The sequence below is a fragment of the Mucor velutinosus genome, assembly GCF_035048745.1.
Source record: "Mucor velutinosus strain NIH1002 chromosome Unknown tig00001574, whole genome shotgun sequence".
Taxonomy (NCBI): domain Eukaryota; kingdom Fungi; phylum Mucoromycota; class Mucoromycetes; order Mucorales; family Mucoraceae; genus Mucor; species Mucor velutinosus.
This window is the reverse complement of record NW_027041933.1, coordinates 20476-44623: the sequence shown is the minus strand read 5'-3', so window position 1 is coordinate 44623 and position 24148 is coordinate 20476. Positions and strand designations below refer to the sequence as shown.

At 41.2% G+C, this 24148-nt stretch overlaps 9 protein-coding genes and 1 non-coding gene across 10 annotated transcripts; 5 read left to right on the top strand and 5 right to left on the bottom strand.

Moving 5' to 3' along the window:
- Positions 1-832: 832 nt before the first annotated feature.
- ATC70_013218 (uncharacterized protein) lies at positions 833-1949 on the bottom strand (the record flags this gene model as incomplete). Its single annotated transcript, XM_064832383.1, has 3 exons — positions 833-1671; positions 1729-1790; positions 1864-1949. The coding sequence occupies 3 exons, from the start codon at positions 1947-1949 to the stop codon at positions 833-835; spliced, it is 987 nt and encodes a 328-aa protein (XP_064675611.1).
- Positions 1950-2153: 204 nt separating this feature from the next.
- On the bottom strand, positions 2154-3079 carry RIB7 (2,5-diamino-6-(ribosylamino)-4(3H)-pyrimidinone 5'-phosphate reductase; the record flags this gene model as incomplete). Its single annotated transcript, XM_064832382.1, has 3 exons — positions 2154-2546; positions 2599-2848; positions 2919-3079. 3 exons carry the CDS (start codon positions 3077-3079, stop codon positions 2154-2156), a joined length of 804 nt encoding a protein of 267 aa, XP_064675610.1.
- Positions 3080-4739: 1660 nt separating this feature from the next.
- Positions 4740-6196, top strand: RKI1_3 (ribose-5-phosphate isomerase rki1; the record flags this gene model as incomplete). Its single annotated transcript, XM_064832381.1, has 3 exons — positions 4740-4818; positions 4893-5201; positions 5268-6196. The coding sequence occupies 3 exons, from the start codon at positions 4740-4742 to the stop codon at positions 6194-6196; spliced, it is 1317 nt and encodes a 438-aa protein (XP_064675609.1).
- Positions 6197-8205: 2009 nt separating this feature from the next.
- Positions 8206-9769, bottom strand: ATC70_013215 (uncharacterized protein; the record flags this gene model as incomplete). Its single annotated transcript, XM_064832380.1, has 7 exons — positions 8206-8393; positions 8447-8594; positions 8768-8855; positions 8960-9044; positions 9108-9193; positions 9250-9601; positions 9673-9769. 7 exons carry the CDS (start codon positions 9767-9769, stop codon positions 8206-8208), a joined length of 1044 nt encoding a protein of 347 aa, XP_064675608.1.
- A 290-nt stretch (positions 9770-10059) lies between these two features.
- Positions 10060-11087, bottom strand: ATC70_013214 (MFS domain-containing protein; the record flags this gene model as incomplete). The annotated part of the gene is made up of 2 exons (XM_064832379.1): positions 10060-10311; positions 10395-11087. The coding sequence occupies 2 exons, from the start codon at positions 11085-11087 to the stop codon at positions 10060-10062; spliced, it is 945 nt and encodes a 314-aa protein (XP_064675607.1).
- A 1482-nt stretch (positions 11088-12569) lies between these two features.
- Positions 12570-14250, top strand: ATC70_013213 (uncharacterized protein; the record flags this gene model as incomplete). Its single annotated transcript, XM_064832378.1, has 3 exons — positions 12570-12740; positions 12791-13751; positions 13808-14250. The coding sequence occupies 3 exons, from the start codon at positions 12570-12572 to the stop codon at positions 14248-14250; spliced, it is 1575 nt and encodes a 524-aa protein (XP_064675606.1).
- A 169-nt stretch (positions 14251-14419) lies between these two features.
- On the top strand, positions 14420-15217 carry ATC70_013212 (uncharacterized protein; the record flags this gene model as incomplete). Its single annotated transcript, XM_064832377.1, has 1 exon — positions 14420-15217. One exon carries the CDS (start codon positions 14420-14422, stop codon positions 15215-15217), a length of 798 nt encoding a protein of 265 aa, XP_064675605.1.
- A 1208-nt stretch (positions 15218-16425) lies between these two features.
- On the bottom strand, positions 16426-16499 carry ATC70_013211. Its single transcript has one exon. It is a non-coding gene; the product is annotated as a tRNA-Ile (tRNA).
- A 226-nt stretch (positions 16500-16725) lies between these two features.
- On the top strand, positions 16726-17643 carry ATC70_013210 (uncharacterized protein; the record flags this gene model as incomplete). The annotated part of the gene is made up of 1 exon (XM_064832376.1): positions 16726-17643. One exon carries the CDS (start codon positions 16726-16728, stop codon positions 17641-17643), a length of 918 nt encoding a protein of 305 aa, XP_064675604.1.
- A 422-nt stretch (positions 17644-18065) lies between these two features.
- On the top strand, positions 18066-20999 carry ATC70_013209 (uncharacterized protein; the record flags this gene model as incomplete). The annotated part of the gene is made up of 1 exon (XM_064832375.1): positions 18066-20999. The coding sequence occupies one exon, from the start codon at positions 18066-18068 to the stop codon at positions 20997-20999; it is 2934 nt and encodes a 977-aa protein (XP_064675603.1).
- Positions 21000-24148: the final 3149 nt, after the last annotated feature.

Below are 24148 nucleotides of genomic sequence, written 5' to 3'. Positions count from 1 at the left end.
TTGTCATGCTTGATGCGATTCTTGTATCTGAGGATATATCCCGATTGAAGACAGCGCTCTGATGTTTTATAACCTTCTGATTACGATATGAAATAAGATGGATGTTTGGACTAGAAGGTACCCTCCAACAGTCGTCTCTATTTAGGCTTATAGTGCGCAATTGGGCATTCAGTAGAGAAAGGTATCTTTGCCCTCCCCCCTCCCCCACACACACCCCGTCCCATCATACAAGATCCTTCAAATCATCTTGTTATTGATGGATCTTTTCTCTCTTTTCCTACATCTAGAACTTGCTGCTCCTTTTGAGTGCTACATGATGGCATTTTGTTGAGGGCTGGACTTTGTCCCGGAGAGATATGTGTCGATCTTTTAGTGAACATAGACGCAGTACACTAATTCGTCCCTATCTTCTAATAGTAAAAACTGTGGATGTTACTCGAGTTTTTTTTTTTTTTTTTTTTTTTTTTTTTCTATCAACAGCACGAACCCTAATTGAGGCACAATAGGTAACCACAGGCGCCAAGCGACATTGTTTGGTACCACTCTGTATGTCAGGACTAGGCTATGCAAGAAAAGGAATCAGCCATCCATATGGTTCTGCTTATTAGATGCTCAATTGATTGCCATATCCGGATTTCAGATAATGCATGGATTGTATATTTATCCATTGGCATTGTCTGTAGGCATAATGCAAATTTTCATTGAGATTTCTGCTCAAGGACAATCCAAGGCTTTATGGGCAGTGTCGATGAGCCATGATAAGCTCTCTTGTCAAAGCGCAGGTCTGATGAGAAATCATGTGTTTATTAAGTAAATGTTATAGGCCCCTCGTTTATTGCTGCTCCTCCATGGCTTCAGGCTGATGCTGAGGAACATGGTCTTCGGGTGTCTGAATTGCTGGAGAATCATTGTTCATCGATCCATTATCTTCGTTATTGATAAAGGCAGTTGCCCCAGTCAAAATTTCCTGGCTTAATGGATGAGGCAATGTGCTGCTGGCACTGGATTCTTCCATGGGCTCATCCTCCAACATGGGCATAGGTGTGTTTCCTTCTGTCGTGGTCTGTGGTGTAGCTACTGTCGAATCCGTCATATCGTCGTCTGTCATGTGTGCTTGTGCGTGGGGTGCTAAAGCAGGGTGCTTGGAGGCATCGTTTATGCTATCCACATCGTTGTCCTCATCATCATCGTTTCCGTTCTTTTCCTCGTCATCAGAAATATCGTCCAGTTTGGGTGTTTGGGATCGCTGATCATCCTCATCCTCTGCGTCCTCTGCCATAATGGACGACACTGCCTTGTTGGATATGATGGAGCTAGGTCCGCCAGGAATACTGGATTCATCTAATTTCTTGTCTGATCCTGTAGTAGTAGTAGTGGTGGTGGTGGTAGTAGTGGTAGTAGTAGCTGATGTTGCATTGGCGTCGGCGGGTGTATTGGATGGCTGCTCAGTTGTAGTGATTGTGGTTGTAGACGCCTTCTCTTGTCCATCAGCTATGTCCTTGGTAACAGTTGTTTCTGATACAGAAACCTTGCCATTTGCGATACCCTCTGTCTTTACAGCTTCAACCTGCTCTACCACAGTGGTTGTTGCTGCTGGTGTTTGATCTGTTTCCATAGGCTCAGGCTCTTCTTCACTCTCTGGATCTTGCTCAAATTCAATGACCTTGTCGGCTGTGTAATATGTGTGTTAGGACACTGCTGGATCCATCTACACGCAATTGCCCTTACATTTGACCCACTTGAATGTTTGAAGCGTTTTTGAATTGGATTGTGGTGTCCATTTCTTCTCCCTGCACAACATAAGAATGAGAAGGAGGGGGGGGGGGGAAACGCGTGTTGCTCAATGCCATGCTCCTTTCTTACCAAGCTTGAACGGGTTGAGACAATGCTCTTATTAAGCGATCATTGTCTGATGTGTTGTACTTTCTTTCGCGATATCTACTATTCATTATTGGAAATTGGAAACAAGCAGAGAAAGATTTTTTTTTTTTTGTGCGAAATGAAAAAAAGAAAAAAGGGATTCAGTCCCAATCTTAATCACAGTGCAAAAGAAAAGAGGAGCTGTCAATGAAATTCGTGCCAGCAGTGGACATGAGACTATGTATGCAACGTGGGGGGGGGAGGGCTATGTGCCGTTTTATTTCCAAGACAAGCTAGATGCGTCTATTGTTATTATTATGCTGCTGTCCATCCTCAAACACCTGTTGGTCGTCTTCTTCGTAGCCTTCGTCGTCGTATCTTTCAAAGTCGCCCATGTCGTCTAGGTCTGGATCTTCCGAATCTGTTGTGTCATCATCTGAATCAGCATCTTCTCCTTCCATGTCCTCTGGGTTGTCGTCGTCGGGTCGAGGTATGCGAGTCTCCGGATCCAGTTGCAAGTTGTCCATGGTCAAGGAAAGATCATCTGCTAAGCTCTCGCTTGTTCTGGCGGTACTAGATCCTCGAATCGACTGAATCTTCTTTCGCATGTTGGCCAGCTTGATGTCCTTTTGTTGCGCTTCTTGTAACTGCATCGATTCCTCGAGACTCATCATGCGTGTGCCCGCCTATATAGCATGTGTCAATCCCTACCATGGCTCGCTATACTATCAAACCTACATGCAATGAATGACTGGCAGCCGCCATGTGGCCATGTGTTGGATGGGCCCGCAACAAGCTTTCGGGGTGGACTTCTGCTTGACTAGATCGTAGCACGGTTGCTTTGCGAATGTCTGGCTTCTCGTTCAAGGACAAGCCTGACACTTTATCTGTAATGTTGCTTTCGTTTGCCTGTTGTGCTTCTAATAACGATTGAATTTGTTCCAGTTTAGCCTTCAGCTTGGCTCCTCCGTCAGGTAGTTTTAAATTGCTATCAAAAGGCAATTACTATGGCTATTTTTTTTTTCTTTTTATCGCTGCTGCTCTGCCACTGTATTTACGGGTTATTCAACATGGTATTCGTCTTTTCGTACTGTGCTCTCAATTCCTTCTCATCCATGGACTCCAGTGGACGAGTCAATGGCTGTGATAGTCCGTCGAGTTGTCGAGATGGGTTTGATCCTCGCCATCCATTTCCTCTAGCGTTAAATTGTGTTTGCATTTTGTTTAGATAAAGAGAGAAAAAAAAATGATTGTAGTGAAAAACTTATAAATGCAGCCGGAAGTTTAAACGTCATAGCCATCTGTAGTAGTAATCTTTTAGGTGAGGAATACCAAGATGGGCCATGAAAGTACATAGGTGACCAAGCGATGAGAAGAGCCGAGTTGATTCACGTTGATACATTACGTAGCATTTCTGTAGCATCGTCTAACGGAATCCTCAATCTAAGCCTCATACTTATACATTGACTAATCTATGTATCAAGCTCAACAGGTATCTACTTGTTTGATAATGATATTATTATGGCTTCAATTTCGCATATTTTGGACGAAATGCGTTTCTTATCAGAATACGACAGCATTTGCCAATGTTGCGCTCTCGATACCACCCTCTTTGAGCGGGTTTAGACCGCCATAGTGGCACTAATCGATTGCTCTCGACTAGTACTTGCTAGCTGGAGCATCATCTCATTTTTTTTTTTTAAAAAAAAAAAAAAAAAAAAAAAAAAAAAAAAAAAAAAAAAAACGGGGAACCATTGACCGAAATCCTCATATTTTGCATGAGAGGTGCCTCGTGGTTTTTCTTGAAAATCAAACGAACCCGGTTTTCATTATGGCATGTACTATTGCGAAAAAAAAAAAAAAGAGACCTTGAAGTCTAATTTATCATGTAAAATCACCATTTCGAGCTATCCTGGATACGAGATATAGTTTTTCGACCAAATAAATATCTTTTGCCAATTTAGGAGAAAATCTCAATAGAAAACGACCGAGTTAGCAGCACTATTCAATAGAGCTCAGATATTTAGCCAGGGCTAACAATACACTACGTATGGTCTATACACTTTCTCTAGGGCAATCATTGATAGAAAGAAATATCATATCAAATGATGGCCATCCAACGTAAACTTGGGTTCTGCAACTTTTGAAGTATAGCGGAATTTTAATTAGGTTTTGTTGTGGTGTCCTGAAGAATCTCCATGGAGACAATACATACATTGAACGCTCATAATCAAGTTACGAGTTACAATAAACTGTTGCCCTTCTGTAATACTGTTATCTTGAAATTTTTTCAGAAATAATTTTTAAAGGAGGGCAGAGTCCGCACAGTGCTTTGAAACTTATTGATCTACTGCTATCGATGACGCTCAATATTGTCATCAAGGCAAAATTGACCAAACAACTGCTTGGAAACATCGTTCACTCTAGCGATCCCTATGTTCACAGAAGCAAGGTCGCCACTAGCTGTAGTATTCTTGTATAGCTACAATACCATTGTGCTAAATTATTTCAAATAGGCATACGGATCCATCGGGTGAACACCAATGCACTCAATAACAGGTTTTGGAGATCCCCTTCACCCCCCTTGATTTTTTTTTTCCCATAGACTACTGTACACAAACAGCCTGAATGGTTTATGCAAACGAAATAGGCCCCCCCCTTTAAACTCCCACTCTCTCTGTCTGTCTCTCTCTCTCTCTCTCTCTCTCTCTGTTTTTGTCATGGCAAATTATCCTAATTCATAGAATGTATTTACATGTGATGGACTGCTACCAATGAATTTCCCCACATTTTAAATAAACTTTATAAGCAGGTTACTTCTTGTCTCTTTCTTGTTTCTTTTTCACTCAATCTATTTCAAATACAAGACAGAAAAAAAAATGGTCTCTAACAAAGTATACGTCGTTGGGGTTGGTATGTCCAAGTTCATCAAGCCTCGTGGTGAAGTAGATTATCCAGGTAAAGTGTTACCGTGTGGGGTTTTGCAGCGTTCCTTTAATTAACAGGTGGCCATCATCATGCCTGTTGAATAGAATTCGCCCTTGAAGCAGCTGTAAAGGCACTGAATGACGCTGGCATTTCCTATGATGCTGTTGAATATGCTGCTGTAGGCTACGTCTACGGTGATAGCACTGCTGGTCAACGTGTATTGTATCAATTGGGCATGACTCAGATTCCCATCATCAATGTCAACAACAACTGCTCCACTGGATCGACCGCCCTTTATCAAGCTCGCAATGCAGTTGCCTCTGGTTCAGTTGAATGCGCCATGGCTCTTGGTTTTGAAAAGATGGCTAGGGGCTCCCTTTCCTCTACTTTCTCAGATCGCACAAACCCTCTCGGTAAAACCATTACAGAAATTTCTCCCACCCATACATAAGCGTGCTAACACATTCTGTGCTTGATAGACCATGTCATGATGGTCATGATGCAGGAACGTGGCTTTGATCCTAAGGCTCCTGGTGCTGCTCAAATTTTTGGTAATGCTGGTATCGGTTACATGGAGAAATACGGCGCTACTCCTCAGCATTTAGCCAAGATTGCTGAAAAGAACCATCGCCACAGTGCCCGCAACCCTTACTCTCAATTCAGAGACATTTACTCTTTGGAGCAAATTGAACAATCGCCCAAAGTATACGGCCCTCTCACAAAACTGCAATGCTGCCCTACATCTGACGGTGCTGGATGCTCCATTGTTGCCAGTGAGGCGTTTGTCAAGAAGCACAATTTATGGGATCAAGCTGTAGAGATTGTCGCTCAAGTCATGGCTACTGATTCTCCTCGCATGCTGACTACGGATGCAATTGAATGGGCTGGCTGTGATATGACTCGTCGTGCTGCTGCTCAAGCCTATCAAAAGGCTGGCATTACTGCTCAAGATGTTCAGGTCATTGAGCTTCATGATTGTTTCTCTGCAAATGAACTATTGACATACGAAGGCCTCGGCTTGACTCCTGTTGGCAAAGCTCATACTCTGATTGATTCAGGAGACAATACCTATGGCGGTAAATATGTCATCAACCCATCTGGCGGTCTTATTTCAAAGGGCCATCCTCTTGGCGCCACTGGCCTGGCTCAATGCACTGAGCTTGTCTGGCAACTGCGTAACTGGACTGGGGATCGTCAAGTCCCCAATGCTAAATATGCTCTCCAACACAATGTTGGTTTAGGTGGCGCTGTTGTTGTCACCATCTATAAGAAGGCTACCCAAGGCTCTTCTCAACCTCGTGTTGGATACAACCCTGCTGTTGAAGCAAGACCCATTACACAAGAAGAATACAACAAGGCTGCCTCCAAGCAAAAGAACAGAGCAGAGTTTTTGGAAGCTAAATTGTAAATTCCCTTCTTAATAAACAAACCAGTTTACTCTGTTGTGTATCATTATCATTGACAACAAACGCGTTGATATAAAGATACTAGTAGTTTTTTTTTTTTCTCACTTTTAGCATAATCAAAGCAATTTGCACAGACATGGATAATACAGCCTCCTCTGCTGCATTGAGCTCTCAGCAGCAAGATCCAGAGCGTCATCAGCCATTTCTTATGAATCAAGCACAACAAACTACAACACTTTTTTTTTAGCAGTGTCGCAACCACCACAACAACAACAACAACAACAACAACAACATCGAGAACGTTTGGCAGTCCTTTCAACTGTTGAGCTGCTACAACATGTTGCATTGTTTGATCTCAAGACACAATCTGCATTTACTCACTTCCCTCATTGTCCTTTATTTTGTGTTTACAAAAGCCGTTGGAAGTATTATTGGGCCTTGCTGTTGCATAGTACTCACCGGAGCTGTAGGCGCATTGCTGTATTTTCAAGGAGCTCTCAGAGGAATTTACTTTATCATCCTCTTCTTGGCAACTGGGCTCATCATGGCAATCAAGTATAACCTTATTATCTATAGCTGCCCTGCCTGTTTGCACAAGACAGCTACTTACAACTGTAGGACACGATTGATCTACATCACTGCTCCTGCAATTGCTGCTCCACGCCCATTGAATTAGTATTCCTGTAATAAAAGCCGTGCTGTGATACAGCATGTTACTTATAATGGACATTGTGCAACAACCAAATCTTTTTTTTTTTTTTTTTTATCAAAAGCAGCCATATTCATAATTCATTTGATCAAAGCGTCAAGAGCGATATTATTTATTGAGATAGTGGCAATATACACGGGATATAATGTGAAATGGATCAAACATTGGCAGATCAGGCTTGGCAAGTAAAATATGGGTCGTCTGGAATATAAGCACAATTGACAGCACCAGTCAGCAAGAATTGATCGCATTCTTGTTGCACGGACGTTGAGCAACCACCAGCAATTTTCTTGTTGACAAAAAGTGCTTGTACAGAGGTTGCCTCCAGGTGCAATAAACAAGACACAAGCATTGTTTTGATTTAGCGAGCATGTAGCAGCAGCCAGGGCGACTGAGATATAGACGATGAAGACAGATTTCATTTAAAGTGTAAAAAAAAAAAAAAAAAAAAAAAAAAATGGATGAAAGATGTTATAAAGCAAACATGTAGCCTTTTTATACTTGTCTCTCAATACTTGTAAAACGACAATTCGTTATGCTGCCAAAAGACCGATATGGACATTTAGCCTCTCATGATTGGTAATACTGCCTGCTGATGAATGAGCCAAGAAGGAAGCATGAGCTGAAATGCAATGCGACGCTGTACACATGTATGATGAGCATCATGCCAATGCTTGTCTATTTTATACCACGTCTCGCTTTCTCTTTCTCTTTCTTGTTCAAATCAAAAGACAATTGTACATGTTGTAACTCTTGAGCTATAATATAGACATTTGTAGTTTTAGTATCAACTGTCTACTGCATTGCTTAAAATACCGTAACCTCTCCTATTCAACATGAGTTTATTACAACCTTTTATGATATGGTAATGTGCATTAAAAAGCGGCAATAAAAGTGATTGAGCAAATCATATACATGTCCATTCAACACTTGAAAATGAATCCATATGATGTGTGTGTGTTTGGATTGCTATAATCAAAAGGTAATTGTGCTTGCTACATGGCATGCTAAAGGGCTATGTAACTCTCTTCTCCATGTCTCAGCTGCTGAATTCATAGGAAGGAAGGTGAATGCATAGGAACAGCTTAAAGTTGTAGACCCAAAGCATCACTTGCCCATTTACACTGCCGCAATTGATATTCAATTGTTAAGTATTTATATTTCTACATGATTATTATTTGATTAATCAAAAGGTCATAAGCGTTGTATATCTCTTTAGGTGGGGGGGGGGGCATATCATTAAGGAATTACTACTACATCCATATATATATATATATATATATAAAAAGGGGGGAATTAAATCTACAATAATAAAGTTTGAAGGTTTTCATGAAGAATACTATCAGATACAGACTCCATAATATGAGCTAGTAGTCTGGTATCTGTAGCAACGGTATAATGTACATAAATTTGTTTACTGGCATTGGCATTTAGCTTTGTGAAACGTCTTTTGAAGAATTCAGTAGCTTGATCATAATCCGCCGATGGTCCTATATTTGCCTATGAGTTAGTTTTAGCTTGTGGTTATACTTGATGGATATACCTTTATAGTCTGGAAAGTACTCTTTAATTTCAGATTTCAGTATCTTTTGCCTGAACAAATCCACCTTGTTCAAGAACAAAATCATGGATGTGTTGACAAACCATTTCGAATTGCAAATAGACTCAAACAACATGAAAGCCTCGTACATCTGATATAATGTTGCCCATTAATTCACATGCTGCTGCTAGTAAAAACTAGGTGTAATTATGCTTACCTGATTCTATATGCCATCAAATTAAATGAAGAATGATCGATTGGTAAAGGTACAAGGTAGAGTTTTAAATATTTGATTAAAATATTATGAAATGTAACACTACTTACTGAATATCTGTCTTCCACAAGACAGCAATCGTAACCACTCAAGGCGGCTACAAACAAGACCGCGGCCACATTATCAAAGCAATGTATCCTAGATATATATATGTATATATATATATATATGTGTGTGTGTGTGTGTGTGTATGTGATGCCAAATGGTCAGAGTGTGATGTTTCGCATTTAGATCTGCCATACCATTTCTTTCTTTCGCTGCGTTGTCCTCCAACATCAAACATCCTATAAGTAACTGAACCATGCCTAAATTTGGACTCGACAATTCCTGATTGTCGGCACTTGTTACACACATGGAGTTCACATATATACTGCTGTTGCTCACCCCTACCTGTAGTCTTTATACGGCAATGAATGATATCAGGGTCTGTGGGTGTATAATCAGGTTGAAACAGTCTATCCAATTGATCAAAAAAGCTGGGCCAAATCTAAGTCAAATGAATTCAAGCTGTGTGATTCTTGTCCACACTCACTATTTGATATTTTCATTGAACGCAAACGTATGCCCTCGAGCAAATGTCGCCTGTACGCTCTTGTCTTTCCATAATGACACAAGCGGCTGATGATAGTCCATGGGGTATGATTCGTGTATGGACAGCTGAAACGAGCTGACAGGATGCTCAAACAGGCCAATGTAATTCCAATTGCTGTCATTCTCAAATGTCAGGTTCAACAGGGCCATGCTCTCTAACAAGGCCTGCATCGATCCCAACAAATTGGTAAATATCATGACTCGAAAGTTTTCCCTTTCAATCCTCGAGAATCCACAAGCATGAATCAATTTCATCTGTTTGATAATGGTGCTCTTGCCAGAATCACCAGCACCTATATGCACATGAACAAGTTGTTTATAAATGACTCTTAATTTTAAAGCTTCCTTGGTCCTTTTTGATTACCTAACAATAGGATTTTAATTTCCTTGCCGGCTCGCTTCTTTTCAATCTTGAGCTGTTTGTCAATTGCCTTGGATTTGGAGCTGATACTGTTTCCCATGCTGTTGGCTGTTGCTCCCCTTGCAATCAACGATAAAAGAGAGGGAAGGAAGGGGGAAAAAAGAATAGCACAAATTTCAAAAGAGAATATATAATCAGAGAAAGAACAGAAGAAAAAGAGGTCTTTGCCTAATTCAGTTGGAAGCAAATTTTAATGTAATACCAGAATCGCTTCTCAGACAAGACAACACAACGCTCTTGGGATTTAATAAAGATACAACTATATATAAATATATACACACATACACACACAACAGTCAGCAAGCCAGCAAGCCAGCAAGCCATGGTGGATCACTTTTTGACTTTTCCATTCCAGCCAGGTTCATCCACTTGGTTGTATTTCTCTTTCCAGATCCAAGAATTGCCAATCATGCCCTGACCCTGCTTCTCTGCCAATCGATAGTATTTGGCAGCACAGTACAAGTCCTTTTTCACACCAAGTCCATGCGCATAACAGAATCCCAAATCATTTTGTGCGTCTGGATCTCCCAGATTAGAAGCGACTTGGAAATAGTAGGTTGCTGTTTCCAAATTTTTAGGTACCTGAATTTACTCGTTAGAAAAAAAAAAAAAAAAAAAAAAAACATGTTCGTTGGCCCTCTTTTATGGTTTCTTTTTCAACTTACACCCCATCCATGTCGAAAACAAACACCGAGTTCATAAATAGCAAGCACTAATTCAGATTTTGCGACCGACGCTGACTGAGCGATGCCAGTTTGCAAATCATACACTGCACACTCAGCTGCACTCTGGAGGTAGCAAACTGCTTTTGTGGGATTTCGCTTGCATCCCCATCCATGTCGCAACGCAATGCCGTAAAAGAAGAGTCCTAGTGGTGATCCAGCTTCTGCTGAGAGCCGCCAGTAATGTGTCGCTTTTTCCAGTTCTCCTTTCTCATGGTATTTCATGCCCAATTGCAAATAATCTTGTGTATCCTCTGCTGCACTCTGTGTGGCTGGTGGTACTGCTGGTAGTGGTGGCAGATCAGATGAACAGCTCGATGCTGATGAGGAATGAATCGATTGCAAACTACGACTCATCAACGGTTTTTCCTTTGTGGGTGATGCCAGTAGATTCTCGTCAAACGATGTAAGAGAATGCGCTGATCTCAGTCCAAATACCTGATGCTGTTTATTGGTGTTGAACTCTATGGCTGAATTGATTGCTGGTGGATGTTCAACACAGGGAGAACTGATGGATAAACGAGGCAGCGCATCAGGCTGTTCTGTTGCCGCCGCATGTTGGCTACTAAACAGCGAGAACCTCTTTTTGTTCTTGCTGCTGTTGTCTATGGAAAGCGCCTTTCTAAGTCTATTCATTTGCTATTGTGTGAAAAGTAAAAGGAGAGAAAAAGAGAATCAGAATCTATACAACCATCACATTTTTATATTGGATTTCAGCACCCAAACCAATTAAGGTAATAATACCAATTTCTTGAATCACTGTGCTTTTTGTTTTGCGCCTTGTTTAGGAGAATTTTATGCCAGGTAACTGATTGATATTTTCAGCACACATCAGTGATGGATCCCCATGTCATGTAAAGCGGAAGCAAGCCCTATGGATTCCATAGTTGATGGTATCATGGAGATTCCTGTAAATTGTTTATAAATAGATTTTTGTTCACGGTGGGTTAGTCTGTTGGATTGTGTATATCTACATAACGTGATGTTATTGATCATGCTCTGGAAGTGTACAATTGAAGAAGGTGGTGTATACACAGCATGTTACTCATAGGGGTATTCTGTAAAGGGTATGCTGTGAAATCATGCGAGCGCGCGCTACACGGTCAATCCCATTGTTCATTTATATGGTGATCGCTTTTTTTTTTCTCCCCTCTCATCACCACTTGATCCAATCAATTCACATGAATTGGAGCTAGTATATAGCCCATAAATAAAAATAGACCCACTAATAGGAATTCTGCTCCTGACGATCAAATTAAATTACTGCGAAACATGGCAAATCTTTTTTTTTTTCAATTGACAGCATTGCACGAGTGGATGGCCATCAAAGCATCTCATGGCGCATCTCTTTTTTTTTTTTTTCAAGGCGAGTTAAACGTTGAGTTGGTAGGTCTACGCAAGAGCATTGAATGCAAAGCCTCATTCTAGCAGAGAGCTTTAATCTCCTCAACTTGGAATACATTCATGTTTTGATGTCGTACCTCACTGTGCAATGTCTTACCACAACCATTACTACCACGATCAATGTTCAAAACTCAGCAAACGATTGGCATAAATCAGAAAACAAAGGAGAAAACGCATTGCTTGTTTATCAACGTATACAATGACGCACAACAACAATAGAGATCCTGCTATTGTTATTTGGTCCGAAACAGCACCTGGACTGTATAAATCTCACAAGACGATCCACGTCCACACGCATAAAAAAAAAGGGGGGAAGTTGTTCCATCTTGTGGCAAAATATATATATATGTATATATACATCTCTTGACACTCTACATCTTGGGTATCATGATACAAACCAAAGCGAGGACTTTTCAGTACTAGCAAGCCATCTAAATGTGTAGTTGACTTGATCAAAAATAGTGCTTTTAAAACCCCCTTTTATGAAGTTAATAAGGCGTGTGTTACATGATGATGATGTTTAAAAGGGGAAACTCAACAATCCATGAAAAAGCAAAAAAGTTGATATTTCTTTCGTTTTTCTTTCTCTCTCTCTCTCTCTCTCTCTCTCTCTCTCTCTCTCTCTCTCTCTCTCTCTCTCTCTCTCTCTCTCTCTCTCTCTCTCTCTCTCTTTCTCTCTTTCTCTCTTTCTTTCTTTCTCTTTTGCGCCATTACATGCTTCGACAATTGAATAATCTATCCAAACTTACAACATCGTCACTCAAGTATGCAGCCAACAACACGGCCGCTGCCTTGGTGAGCCTGAGCGCCTCCACACGAGATGATCCAACACTGCCTTCGCCGCACGTCATTGCATATTGGATAACTGAAACTCAAAGAGGATTGGTAAATGGCTAGGTCATGATGAACCTACATTTCTACTAACGAGCAACTAGGATGCCTTCTTTAATGATGAATTCGAATTGGCACAATCGATTTTCATGCAACATCATTTGGAATCGCCTTTTCATGCTGTTGGATTCGCTCTTATTGCCTATGTAGAAGCGATGCTTGGTTTTGAATCAGATAAAATACAAACCGCCCTCGAACGTATTGCGGCAGCAGAAGCCTTAGCTCGACAATTTTCCAAGAAGGCGCGGAGAAGGAGCTGGCATCATGGTCATCATTCACAGCAACAGCAACAGCATCGATATACCAAATACACAACAGCAACAGAAGAGTCGGCATGGACAGCATCATCATCGTCGTCGTCGTCAACTACGACAGCAGCAGCTCCTTGTCATACTCTTTTTGATACCCCTAATAACCCTATTATATCCATCTCATTCGAGGGCAACAACAGCAATACCAATGACACAACGAGACGGAAGTCGAAACCGCTATCACCAGAGATCCAGTACGAGCTGCTAGCTACCAACTGCATGCTCATGTCATCGACCATTCAATTCCTCAGAAACAGTTGGCTGGAATACATGAAGGCAGCCTACAAACTTCGGAAAGCGTATAAATTGTACGAGCACATGTTTGAATCGCTCACAGGACAGAAAGCGTCCGAGTATGCTAGTCATTTAAAGAAAAAAGGGAGTAGCAGCAAGAAGGCTTCTTTTTCTTTTTCTACGCCATCATCCGGTACCACAACCAATAGCGCTGAATCACTGTCCAGCATGTTGGCTAATTCAGCTCAAGTAAGAGCCTCTTGGAACGAAAAACGGCTCAGCTTATTTCACATGTCGCGCCAACCGAGCTTTGATGTATCATGCAAAAAGAGGCCCATGTCAACGCTGGATTGCTTGATGGAGGATTCGTCTTTTACTGTGATTGATAATGCCATTGAAAGTGGCATCTTTTTTGGCATTGGACTATTTAGCCTGATATTCTCATTGCTACCACCAAGAGGTATATACCTGGTCGATGCTTACTTACAACATGAACATACTAATGCACTACTTTAGTCAACAAAATCTTGAATACACTCGGATTTCATTCTTCCCGCCCTTTTGCACTCCATTTACTCACTCGATCATTCAACAATCAGGGCCTTTATTCATCGCTGTCAGCACTTTCGTTGCTCGCTTATTATACCAACTTGTCCCTGTTTATACACCCACAACTGTTACCCAACTCGCTCAGCTTGGAAAATGCACGACACATACTGGATCAGATGAAACTATCATTCCCTCACGGTAAGATATGGAAACTACTAGAGGGAAAGCTCTGCAAAATGGAGGGCAAAACCAGACGAGGCGTGGAAATTCTTCGAGATGCCAGACGCAGAGAAAATACACGCGTTGACCTTGGCACTGCGGCTGCAACATTACCACCCAAGAAGAAAAAGGCGGATGTATGTGAACTGGCCCAACTTCAAGCATTAGCAGTGTATGAGATGGGATGGTAAATATCTCCTCATCTTGATTTATACTGTTTCTTTTTTTTTTTTTATTATTATTACTCTGTCTCCCTAACGTCTATATTTTACACACACACAAACACACACTTTTTTTAGGGGTCAAATCTTTTTAGGCGATTATTTTCAAGCAGCAGAAACATTTTTTCGATTGGAAAGCATGAACAATTGGTCGAGAGCCTTTTATCATTACATTGCTACCTGTTGCATGTTTGCAGATGAAGAATACGAAAAGTCGGCACTTGAGTTTATGCAGATACCTGGCATCCTGAAACGAAAGAGGCATTTAGGAGGACGGCTGTTGCCCAACGAGATATTTGCAGAACGGAAAATCAAGCACTGGAAAGCCAAAGCCAACAATGCCACCGTATTGGATGGCCCTACATTGAAGCGGGTGGTCGTTGTGCATCCTCTATGGGAGCTCATCTACCTGTGGAATGGATTCTCTCAGCTCACAGCCAGCACATTGCAGTTGCTCAAACAGACAATTGAAACTAGTTTAGCTACCTTGAGCAAAGAAGATATTGGCACGGACATGTCTCAATTGTACTTGCTCTTGGGTGTCAGTGTGCGCGAATTGGGGGATTTTGACCTGGCAGACATGTACCTGAGACAGTCGATTCGATCCGAGGACATGAAATGCGAGGATCGCTGGGTGACACCACATGCACTCTATGAGATGGCAGCTCTCTGCTGCTTTAGAATCATGCAAACAAAAGATGTATACCAGCAGTTGAAACTCTACAAAGAGGCACATGAGTGGATTCGTAAATCCGAGAAACACTTGGCGCATCGTGTCAATCACCTTCAGCAGCAACAGCAACAACAGCAGCAGTACCCACACCCTCAAGAAGCTGAATCAGTAACATCAGATAACACAGGCGATTCAGACTGGGACAGTCGACTGCACGTACGCTGTCAACTTTTGATAGAAAAATTAGAAGATTTTCGATTATAATTTGTAATATATATATATATATACATATACATATCTTTAGATATGAATAGAGACTATATACTGTATCTAATTAAATTTGACTTTGCATTGTTGATCTGCATATCATTGATTTAAGGAAACAACTTGTCTTGTAAATAACCCGCTGATGCAGCGCTGTGCCCGCGGTCAGATTAGCGCAACCAGTAGTAGTATATATGATGCGAGTAATATCTCATCAGTTTCTTTGCAGCCACGCTAACAATAAAGATGCAGTTCTATTATGTGCACTTACATAAGGTTGGATGTGCTGTCTCTTTGAAATATAATATCCCTCGGTTGAGATAACGTGCTCTTCAGTGAAAGTTACGGCCCTAACTGACCAGACACTCGCTACAATAGAGAAAACTTATAAATTTTGAGAGGACAATTGCAAATATGTGATGAATGTCAACAGTCTGAAGAAGACGTAATTCATAAACTAAAAAGATACGGCTACTGTTACAAAGTGGTTTATTATAGCGTAAATAGTAAGAGTGAAATAGAGTAAATGTATAGATAAATAGCCACATCAGATTCGTCTATATAAATGAGCACCTGGTTTATAGCTTTCCAACTAGTAAAGAATATATAGAGATAAAGAAAGAGATGTAAAAATATAATGATAAAGTAGATAAAGTACAATGAATCGATATGCTAATGTATACAAAGGATTCAAGGGATTTTATAATTGATAAGTTCAATGAAATAACAAAGATAATAAGCTATTATAGAGCTATAAAGATATGGTTTAGGTAGGAATAAGATGATGATTTTTGTTTGACATTATTTGAATATTTATATTAATTTGTAATGAAGGGCTGATCCTTCTTCTATAATTGATTTTGATACACTTAGTAGTAATCCTAAAAGCTTGAACGATTTTTATAGCTGGAAAGCTGTGAATGTTGATATTGATAACGTTATTGAAGGGTGAAAGGTTGAAAAAATGTCAATTTGATTCCCATTTGAGTTCTTCCAGTAGAAGAGAGAAATGTTTAAGAGATTGATTGAATTGACATCTGTCAAAATAAAACGAGGCTATGTAGTAATTCTTGGATATAGAGTTCAGAGTATGATGTAGTTTATTTGATAGCCAAGGCAATGTAGAGCAAAAAGAGAGATTCCGATACAAAATCAAAATCAAATTGTATGACTATGTACACCTCCTTTCTAAATTTTGGGAAAAAAATTGCTCATTAACAGGGTCGAACTGTTGACCTTGGCGTTATTAGCACCACGCTCTAACCAACTGAGCTAAACGAGCATCTCTTTCCGTTTTTCATCACTTTTTGCCACCCTCTCCGTAAAAAGTCTCCTTAGAATCACGAAAAACGCTATTTTCCCAACAATCAGCAATTCAATCAACTCCAAAACTATACCAGTATACTTGCCTTTAGTCTCTGTCTATTGTGTTATAGTTTCAAGTTTATTGAACATCTCCTTCATATTTTTTTGGATCTTCAACAATTTCTAAAAAAATAATCAGCAATATGCCCGAGTTTCAGCACCCAACTGATATGAATCAGGTTACTGTTATCATGCAACAGTTACAGCAACAACTTGCCTCTCTTTCTGAACGTGTTAATCAACATGATGGTATTTTGGCTCGTCTCGATGCTTTGGAAAAGGAAAACCAAGCCTTGAAAAAAATTTTACACGACAAGGATCTGGTCATTGAAAAATTGCAAGCCACGTCACAGGATTCTGTTACAAGCACCCCCATCAAGGGGGCATCTGGATCCACCACCTCTGCTACTGCCACCACTGATTCTGGTACTATTAGCTATTCTGCTATAGCTAAGAAGGCTGCACATCGCCCTGATCCAACTAAAGCTACTAAGAGAAAGTTGGCTGCTGGTCGTCTCTTCAAAACGTCTGCTGCTAAGGGTCCCCAAGGATACCAATATGTATATATTGGTAGATCTGGCAAGATCTTACGCTCTGAAATTCGACGCACTCTCAAGGCCATTGGGGTGGATACGTCTCGTATCCTCGACATCAACTTCCCTGCCTCCGAAGCTATTGGTATTCTCTTGCATACCCAATATGTTGCTGAATTCTTGGCTCTGCTCCGTGCAAGTGAATCGGAAATATTGGAGGATTTTGACCCGTTGAATCCTGCTAATATTGCCGACCCACAATACGATGCCTACTCTGAACACGATCGAATGGATCTCATTGCTGAGATGGTCAATGCTCGCAGCGTAGATGCTCTGTCCCACATCCGCCCACTTAATGTGAGTAGTGTTGGCCGTTGGTTCCTGGATCTTGGATGGATAGGTCAAGCCGAACTGGACGAGGCTGTTGCTGGTGCTATGGACCGACTAAAGGAAAAGGACCCTAAAAAGGCTGCTTTCTTGTTCAAGCGTCGCCGTGATACTTCTACTGATTCTGAAATGGAGATCTAATGTCTCTTAACAATGAATCATGGTCTGGTAATTTGAATAATGTGTCTGTCCCCCCGGTTTTTGTCTCTCTCTCTCTTTGGAATGCGAATGGTCTTCGTCAAACAACAGTTCATGATGTTATTTCTCATATTGTTGATACTCATGTTCTGTTTGTCACTGAAACTTGGCTCACTTCTGGTTCCTATCCGATTGACTGGTCTCAATACCACTTGTATGGTTCAAAAGTACCTGGTGCTTTCAACCGTGGTTCTGGTGGTATCACTGCTTTTGTCTCTCCTTCTTGCCCCTTTACGGTCTTCCAACTCCCTTCATACAATCCGCACACTCTGTCTCTCAAGGTTGGCACCCTAACGGTTCATTGTGTTTACTTTCCTCCACCCTTATCCTCTGATAAGGTGCTCTCGGCCCTCAGCTCATTACCTATGACTAGGGATACTATTCTCTGCGGTGATTTCAATGCTCGGTTGGGTCCTCTGACTGGTGATGCTATCTCCAATGCTCGTGGTAATGCTCTCAAACCTTGGTTTGACGAACATTGCTTATCTGTGCTTAATGCGTCTTTGGCTTTTGGTGTCAAGACTTACTCTTCTTTTCGGCAGCAGCAAGAATTGAGTAGTATTATCGATTTGTTTCTGACAAATATTGGTGATGTTGCTTTGGTGAACCCTCAACTGGTGGTTGAGTCTGATCTGTCTCTTGGTTCTGACCATCGATTGATGTCACTTACTTTCGGGTATGTGCCACCTCTCGATGACACTGTGGCTCCTGGTGATTCTGTTCTGGCTCCTCGGCGGCAATGGAAGCTCTCGAAATTGACGAAAGAGAGGCCTTTGGGCCTACTCCGTGAATCCTTTCGATCTTCTGTTGCTCCTCTGGTTGTTACTCTCTCTGGTTTGGTGTCTGCTCCTCCTGGTACTCGTCCCGACATTGATGCACTCAACGGTTCTTTGAACCAATGTTTGTATGAATGTTTGGATAGCTCAATAGGTGTGAAGTCTGGCCGTCCTGGCCATTGGAAGAAATACTGGACGCAAGAGATCCAAGACGCGGCTACTGAACGGGATCGTCTCTACAGTCGATGGCGGTATGCCCTTGGGTATACTAAGATTGATTGTTGGGTCTTATACAAGCAAGCTCATCGCCGTTTTCGCTCTTTGGTACAGTCTGCTAAGCGCAAGTCCTGGCATAAGTTCTGTGGTGCTCTGGAAAGAGACTTCTCAAAAGCTACTGCTGCTATAAAACGCATCAAGCGCAATAAAGAGTCTTCACCTACGTACAGTCACCCAGATGGTCCTGCTGCTTCTGTTGCTACTATGGGCTCTCATTTGGCTACGGTCTACGAAGGTGCTCTGTTAAATACTGCTTCTCGTCCTGCTCCTGTCACTCCTATGGTTTCTGACTTGCCTTTCTGTCTCCCTGCGGACATGTCTTTGTTTGATACTGATACCTTGGTACTGTGTATTAAACGTCTGCCGACTCACAAAGCTCCTGGTCCTGACCATATCAAGGCTGAGATGTTAAAAGCTCTGACCTCAGAAATTGCCCCAGTGCTCTCTCTGCTGTTTCACCTCTGCTATCAATGGTCTTATACTCCTGGTTTATGGCGCCAAGCTCAGGTGTTTCCGATTTTCAAGAAGGGTGATGCTTCCGATCCTGGTAATTATCGACCAATTTCGCTCACTTCGGTGGTGCGTAAGTTGTTTGAGTTCTGTCTCATGCCGGCTCTGGATGAACACTCCCCTGCTCTGGATATTGCTCAAGGTGGCTTCCGTCCTCAACGTAGTCCTCTGGATCAAGCCCTCTGCTTGCATGACTTGATGCATGATTACTTTCTGACTCACCGTCGCTATCCTGTGGTGGCTTTCTTGGATATCAAGTCAGCTTATGATACTGTCGATCGTAGGGTTATATGGCAAGCCCTGGCTGGTTCTACACTTCCTCGTCCTGTTCTGGGTCTTCTGATGAACATGTTTGACGATGTCTCAGTCTCAGTCTTGATTGCTAATCATACCTCTGCTGCCTTCTCTCCTGTTACTGGTGTACTTCAAGGCTCAGTACTCAGTCCTCATTTGTATTCGTTGTATATCAACTCCTTACCGAATCTTTTGCGTTCTGTTGATACTGGTGCTACGATGGTCAGTCCTCCTGGTGCTAGTCGTCCTATTGCCATCAATAGCTTGCTCTTTGCCGATGATGTTGCTATCTTTGGGTCTTTGTCTGGTGTCCAGTCTATGTTGGATCTTGCTGCTGAACACTCTGTCTGTCTTGGTTATAGGTGGAAGCCATCTAAATGTGCTGTGCTCGGTTCTCCTGCTGCCCTCTCTGATGCTCGTCTTACTCTCTACAATGAGCCGCTGCCGGTGGTAGATGAGTTTGTGTACCTTGGTATGCCATTTCGATATAAAGGGCTACATGCTCCTAGTATCTTGTCTCTGCGGTCCGCTGGTGCTGTCAAGGTTATGGCTTTGCTGAACTCTGTTGGTGTCAACCGTAATGGTTTCTCTCTGCTGCTCTGTTCTCGTCTGTACAAGGCTTTCGTTAGACCCAAGGTTGAGTATGGCCTCGCTATATCTCATCTTGACTATCGTACCTTTGAGGCTCTTGACAAGCTCCAAAACCGGCTGGTTGGTATGTTCGTGGGTGGTTCCTGGTTCAACGTTGCTAAGCACATTACCTGTCTCCCTTCAATGAAACATCGGTATAATGTCTTGGCAACTAGGTATGCTCTTCGTTCTGCTACTCTACCTGAGGATAGTCTTGTGGTGGTTCTTCGTGGTGCTCTGTCGTACACTCGACTGGATCGGTACATCTGTGAAAACAGTTTGTATAGATCTCTGCCTGACCCTGTCCCTTCATTTGCTGGTCTCAAGGCTCACTTCTCTGACTTCTGGCAAGATCAGGTTGACCAACAACTGGCTGCTGCTACTACTACTGGTAAACATGTTCTGCTTCGTGCGTGCCGTCCTTCTGTCTCTCGCCCTGATCCCATACTCTACTTACCTATTGGTCGATCTGCTCGTAGTCGTTTGGTTCGTTGGCGTCTTGGTCGTTTTGCAAACATGCGTGAGGAATGTCCCTGCATGGATGGATCTTTCATCTCTCGAAATCACTTCCCTCAATGTCGTGCTTTGGATCGTGATCTGTGGGATGCTCTGCCTGCTGCTCCTCCTGGTGTACATGCCATTGACAATGCCCTGAACATGCTGCCTATAAGTGGTTCTGCTGGTCCTCCAGTATACTGGTCTGCGTTACTATCTTTGCTTCATGCAATCGACTGTCTGGTCCACCCTTTGGCTACTATCGCCCCTGATCCTGATCCCGGATCATTGTGGTTCTATCCTCCCTCTCATGGCTAACTGAGATGAACGTTTGGCCGATTGTTTTCTTTGTGCGGTGCCTCGGTGGTAAGTCAAATCAAAGTTCCCATCCGTTGGTTCATCCCTCAAGATCAATCGTGCCACTACAAGTAGTCTTCTGCTCTTTTACTGCCATCTCAAACTTTTTTCCTCATCTTTTCCGTTGTCTCTGTTGAGGTTTTCTTTCTTTAGTCTATATAGTTACTAGTTTTATGGCATATGCTCATACCGAGTGCCCAATTATAAAACATCGTATATAAATAAAAACAATCTTTAAACTGAGCTAAACGAGCTATTCAGTGATTTCCGAGGATAAAAATTCTATTATATACCTTTACCCAATATATATATATATATATATATATCTATATAAAATTTAAATTTATATTTTCTTATTATAAATTTCACCATTGCAGCCTACTGTAGTTTCGGGTCATACTAGAAGATCATAATACAACTCAATAGTATTTTCTGAAGTAAATGTCAACAAAAAAATCATTCAGCATCCCCGAAAAATTGTTTTTTTCAAAATTTTCATTGCAGTGAAATCAGGTTTAAATAGATTTCACAAAAAAATAAAGCAATAGTAAAATACAATAGAAATCAACTGTATTTTACTTGTGTAAAAAAGGAACTGAAGATCCTGGAATTGGGTAAAAAAAGAACAGTATTTATACATTTGCAACTAGCTTGTAGGATTAGTGATGATAGAGAGCAATAGGTTCTGCTATTGCGATATCTGGCAATCAAATATTGTTGATGTTTGATTTAAGGTGGTAATTAATGAAAGAGCACTGGTTATAAGGGTCAATTTGCTTGTTGTTGACTTGACTTTATTTGGATAAAGATAACATCACTTACTACAGCCAGCATGGGTGTGATTGATACACTGTGATCAGGAGTGGTTCCTTCACACAATGTGCGATATAAGCGTGTATCTTTACTTTAGTATGTTTAAATGGTTTTTTGATGTACATTTGAGCGCTTTCATTAATAGATCCAAATAACTTGAATTTGAATGAGTGCTATTTGATGAATTTTGGTTTTCAATCAAGTTGCGTTTGGGTGGCTATTTCATTACAAGCATGATTAGATATTAGTTGATCTGAGTTGACTTATTTGTCAATCTAATTAATAGAACTTTTATCTATTGTTATAGTATATAAGAAGGATCATCTACCTAGCCAGTAGAGATACTTCAGTTTACTTTACACCTGTCAGTTTAATAATAAAACATACCTTTATCAAGTTGACTTCATTGTTTTTTATTCTTTTTTTCCGTGAATTTTAGTCTATAAAGCCTCAAATTCCACAAGCACAAATACTTTTTTTTGGGGGGTTTTACCAGATGAAGTTGTCTTTTGCAATGGCTATATTTCAAAAAAGTCCCTGTATATCTTACGCAAGCCCTGTATTTGCTATTGACCAGCTTTATGCTGCCATCTGAAGAGCAACATCAGCTAATGGATAACTCGCTCTCCTGACTCTGATATAACCACTTTTTTTTTTTTACTGATTATTGGTTGTTTAAAAATTGCTGGATACGCCAGAATTTTTTATCTCTAATTTGAAATGTCTACGGTTACAGCCGGCAGGGCGACGCCGTCGCCGAGCGTAGCGAGATTGCATGTAACTCAGCATTTGGTGATATTAGCCTAAAAGGGCTTTATCTTAGCCAAACAAAGGTGCAAAACAATAGTGTTCAAGCAGCAAATTCGGTTACTCATTTTCATTATTATCAAGCTTACCAGCAACGTAATGGATCAAAATTTGCATGAATTAGTCTTACCAAAATCAATATGCCTCCTGTTCGAATTAAAAGTTGCACCAGCTACAGAATTGCCCTAGCAGCGGAAGACTTCAGCTACTAAAGATGTGACTTATGCCGTGTAAATAAAAGCCATAAAGCAAAAATACAGCCAAATTTGACAAGTTTAAAGCCTTCTTATCCTGACATGTAGACCTTTTTGAGCCACCAGAGTGACACTAAACAATTGTACTTGAGTAGTAGTAACATCCTAACACCTTTGCTCAACTTTTTGAAGACCCAAAAAATATGGCCAAAAATCGATCAAAAAGGATGAGGTACCCCTCATGGTTTTCATCGAAATTTCACCTTTCTTTCCCCTTTTCTACGAAATTTTTGGTCAAACGGGGTGATTCCCTAGTTTTGTGCGGTAGTGGCGCACATTATGGTCTCTCCCATCTCGATGGTTGACAGAGTACATAGTCGCTATGTTTTTCCCTTACCAAGGTTTTTTTCAACATAGAAGAATGTCAGGAGTAGCCAGGGTATGTGATTTATCACATATACCGAGTCTCTTCTGCTCTCAACTGTGGATGATGGGTTTCACTGACGTGAACGTTTGCTTTGTTGTTGGTGTGGTTCTGATTGCTCTCTCTCTCTTGCTTGCGGCTTCGGTCGAGTATCTTTGTTCTCTCGCGATAACCATCTGATCAAGTGCTGACAGTACTATCCTTGGTCAAAAATCTCCTGGGCCCTTCTCATGGGAACAATTCAAATTAGTAGTCATGCCCTTCTTGTCCCTCTTGTGCACACACTTACAGACTAGTCGTTTTAGGTAGAATAGTCTTTTGGTAACATGTTAATAACATAATAAATACAAGTGGTAGCCTGCCTTCCTCCATAAAAAAAAATTTTTCATCGAAATTTAATCGATCGCCTTTTTTACCTTGAAAATAGAGACTTTTACTATGGTACACGAGCCTTTCAGCACTTCGGGTGGTTTCCTGACCTACGCTTCGCTTCGGTGGAAACCAACCTACGTTCAAATGGCTCGCGCTGCCGCGGACCTTTGGCTAATATCACTAAATTAATATAACTAAAATGTTAGAAGAACCTTGATTGTTGATTGATACATAATCACTAGTCATATGAGTGTTTATGCTTCAGATTGTTCTCTACCTTCGCTTCGTTTCGGTGAGAATCAACCTGCACAGCGACGGCTCCAGCTACCGGTTGCCCTTGCGTATCTTATCATAATACTACTACGTTCAAGCTGACCCTCTACTTGCATATAAAAACCCTTCATATTATGTGTGGATCTGATTCTTATGTGATGCTTTACATTCATATACACCTAGCTACTTCATATACGGGCAAGTAGAATACATGTATTTCTATTTCT